At 36.8% G+C, this 4,083-nt stretch overlaps 1 protein-coding gene across 1 annotated transcript; it reads right to left on the bottom strand.

Moving 5' to 3' along the window:
• Positions 1-683: 683 nt before the first annotated feature.
• On the bottom strand, positions 684-1,676 carry LOC101624348 (olfactory receptor 2T1). The gene has a single exon (XM_004686895.2). It carries the CDS (start codon positions 1,674-1,676, stop codon positions 684-686), a length of 993 nt encoding a protein of 330 aa, XP_004686952.1.
• Between the last annotated feature and the right edge of the window lie 2,407 nt (positions 1,677-4,083).

Genomic DNA, 4,083 nt, shown 5'->3' with positions numbered 1-4,083 from the left:
AGACAGACAAACATACTTATCACCAAAGAGGGAATTTAGGACTTAGAAATCAGTATAAACAAGCCTTGGCTTTTCTTAATAATTTATCACCAAGGTCTAAGTTTTTCTGCTTTACTAAATTCTTCACTAATTGATACCTTCTTTGTCTAAAATGTTGAAATTCCTTGTGGTCACTTCATTAGGGTCTCATATATTTGAGCCAAACTTTATGGAAAAAAATAATAATTTGTTTTTCTTCTATAACACTTCAGACAATTTGTTGGGCTAGTCCACATAATTTAGAAGGATTGAAAACTTTTTTTTCCTTCCCATACAGCACCATTCCCCTCCTCCACTCCCTTGTTCATGGCATTTAAAATCACATGAAATACATCTTGTCTCCAAAAGGTAAAACTGTGAAGCAGAAACATTTAACTAATTTTTCTGTGTACCACTGAGCATATATTTTGCACACATAAAAACAGGACAGGAAAAAAAAGTAATGTAAGAGTGGAAATAAGATAAAAGGATGATCAAGAGCACTTTTTTTTTTTTACATTTAACTTGTTTTTTTCCACATTTGAACCTCGTCTCCCCAGTTTCATTCTTCATTCAGAATACAGCCACAGAGGCCACTGAAGCACACTCACCAATCATGTAGGGCAAACGAAACTCATATAAACAAATAAATAAAAAAATAATTATCAAAAGACTTCCCCTCTCACTCTCTGTGCACTTTTGAACCTGCCCAGAGCTCTCTTCAGAGCTCCAGTCACATCCTTGTTCCTCATACTGTAGATGAGTGGGTTCAACATGGGAGTGAGGATAGTGTAGAATACAGAAAAGACTTTGTCTTGGTCTGGTCTGTGGTAAGAATGTGGCAGCATGTAGGTATACATGGCGGCCCCATAAAACAAGGTCACCACTGTCATATGAGATGAGCAGGTAGCAAATGCCTTCTTCCTCCCCTCCACTGAGCTCATACGATGGACTGTGGTCAGAATTCGGGCATAGGAGGCAATCACCACAGAGAAAGGAATTAACAGCATCAAAACACAGCACACATACATTACTGTTTCATAGAGTGCTATGTCAGCACATGCCAATTTCAGGACAGCTGGTGCCTCACAAAAGAAGTGGTTAATCTCCCTGGATTTGCAAAATGGGAAGCTCATGGTGATGGGGGTTAGGAGGAAGCCATCCAAAGAGCCCCCAAACCAGGAGCCTGCTATGATCATCCAACAGACCCGACGGCTCATGAGGACAGGGTATCTAAGAGGGTTACAGATGGCCACATATCGGTCATAAGCCATGAGCCCCAGCAGGAAAAACTCAGCTCCTACTAGGGTGAGGTAGAGGAAATGCTGAGCTGTGCACCCCACAAATGAGATGGTCCTTTGACCCAGCAGATAATCGATAAGCATCTTGGGCACAATGGTGGAGATGTACATCATATCAATGAAGGAGAGATGACTGAGGAGGAAGTACATGGGGGTGTGGAGGCGTGAGTCAGTGCGGATCAAGAAAATCATGATCCCATTGGCCATTAGTGCTGTGAAAAAGATGATAGAAATGATGGCAAAAAGAAGACCCGAGATGCCCTTGTTGATGAATAGCCCTCTGAAGGTGAAATATGTGGAGGATGTATTGAAGCTTTCCATTGGTTCCAGGCTGGTGGTGTTGTGGCCTAGAATCATCCAAATTAAATGATGGAATTTGCATGAAATTTGACATAACATCTGGGTTAATCACTAAGCTGTGAACTTCTTAGTGTCTTAAAGCAAAACAGTTAATTTTAAATATTTTTTAATGCATTAGGTGAGGTTACATTTGGCTCATGATACATAGTATAGTGATGCTCATAACACCTAATGATGCTATGCCAGTCAAACATACCCTGGTCTTGTGTGTGAGTTTGTTTGAAGAAACACCTTAGATGCGTTTTAATTAATATCATTATTATAATTGGCATCACCACAGTTTTCAAAATATGTCATAATGGCTGTAAATAGTCTATACCTGCCATTTAGTTGCAAAAATGAATGATCTACTTAGGCAGTGAGTTGCTATCTACAACAAGATTGTTTTCTTGGTGTCAATTATTTCATGTTGCAGACAAAATTGTGTGGTAGAAAGGAGAGTGGGCAATAGAAACTACTTTTGAAAACTCAGACATAGAATACCATCCAATATAGAAGACATTCAGTATCCTTTAATTAATTTTGTTTATTTTATAAGACATATTTCAATTTTATGATGATAACAAATTCATATTAGAATTATGATTAAGCATCACTACTTAGCATTAGCAATTAGAAATCAGAAGAAGTAGCACAAGGACATACATTGTGGCTATATGTCCCCTATTATTTTTGGAAAATGAAAATTTTTCATAGTGATTATTAACTACAAAAAAGATGACCACGATATAATTTTAAGTGATTATAAGAATATATACCCAGCAAATATTTTGACAGCTATGGATGATTGTTAACACATTTAAAAATTAAACATAGCAAAGTGAAACATATTTTTTTACACATGTGTTTAAAAGTAAATTGATCAAACCAGTCTATGTTCCTCCAATCATCCTAAAATTATGAGAATTTGAATCAAGTTGATAGGAAAAAAAACATTATTCAGAATGACAATGGCATTTTGAAAAATGTACTTGTACCAAATGCTTTGTATTTACTTTTATATTGACTCACTAGGTTTTGCACTAGACTTAAGAAGGTAGGCACAATAAAACCCTCATTCAGCAACCAGCAATGAAAATACTGTCCCTATGATCACATGAACTATTAATGGCAGAAATATTTGGAATAGGCAATCTAACTAATTCTGTGTTTGTACCTACAGTCAATAATAAAACTTTGCAATAGTTACTAGATGAAATGTGTTAGCAATGTGAAATCTTAAAATTTTGATCATACATAAGCATTAATGAAACTGTTAAAATTAGACTTCATTGAAAGGATGTCACATAAATCATAATAATTTAGATTGATGTATTTTGAGAAAGCAGACTGTTTTTTATGTTTATCTTTTTTGGGCAAATGTTAGTACCTTTGAAGTCAAGCCTTATAAATTTACCCAACATCACATCCTTTTTCATCATAAATTGTAACCTGCGTCAGTTTTCTTTCTCTTGTATTTACAGTAACAGAGCACATTAAACCACATATCTAAAGGAAAGTACTATCCAACTTATGGAGTAGCCTAAATATTAATCATATTTACTTCATTCTCCTATAGGGTGGCTCTAACTTTTAGTAAGTCCTGAGCCTACAGAGGGAAAATTGTATATTTCATCACAAAGGTAGATGTAGCTTTCTTTGTTATCCATTCGCATGTATTCCTAGGTCAGGAATATCATGCTGTCTTCGTTTATTTTTTTCCTCTCAGATCCTATAATCTTAGCAAAAATAGGCAAAATCTAAAGGTTTCTCCATTTCACAATTAATTGAGCATAGGCTCCTTTTTTTGCATATAAAAGTTCAAATTCATCATAGAACACACTTTAATTGGTTAAATTAATTATTATTTCATTATAGGAGAACATAATAAGGTTATACTTGGCTTAAATTTTGCCTGACAAAGATTATATGGTTCATGTTGTGCCTTGGTACAGATGACAATAATCAGAAAAAATCTGGAATATTAAGGCAATTATGTAGGAATTTGCACTTGAAATTAAGCAGTTAAATTTAGAATCCAACAAATTGAGTTCTGTTGGCCATGGCATAAATTAATTTTGTAGCCCAGGATTCTCTCCCCAAAACTCTTAAGCCTTTGTTTTCATTTGCATGAAATGCAGACAATATAACCTTCAAGGTTGCTCTATTAAAAAAGTAAGTGGTGGGGGGCCCTCCCTGATGGCGCAGCGGGTTAAAGCACTGCACTGAGAAACTAAAGCCACTTCCGCATGAGCTCGATTCCCGCCCCGGAGGAGACCACATGGCAAGGCAGACCTCTCCTGACCCGCCCGCTGCTCCCCTCAGCAGTGTACTTCGTCGATCTGCCTATTCTCTTCCCCACTCTGTCTCTGGTGAAGCCTCTCACCGCCCCTGAGCCTCTGGCCTGTACCCCAGTTCTGTATGC

The sequence above is a fragment of the Condylura cristata genome, unplaced genomic scaffold (genome assembly GCF_000260355.1).
Source record: "Condylura cristata isolate star-nosed mole 26May11 unplaced genomic scaffold, ConCri1.0 scaffold00021, whole genome shotgun sequence".
In the NCBI taxonomy this organism is placed as follows: domain Eukaryota; kingdom Metazoa; phylum Chordata; class Mammalia; order Eulipotyphla; family Talpidae; genus Condylura; species Condylura cristata.
This window is presented reverse-complemented; position numbering and strand designations above follow the sequence as displayed.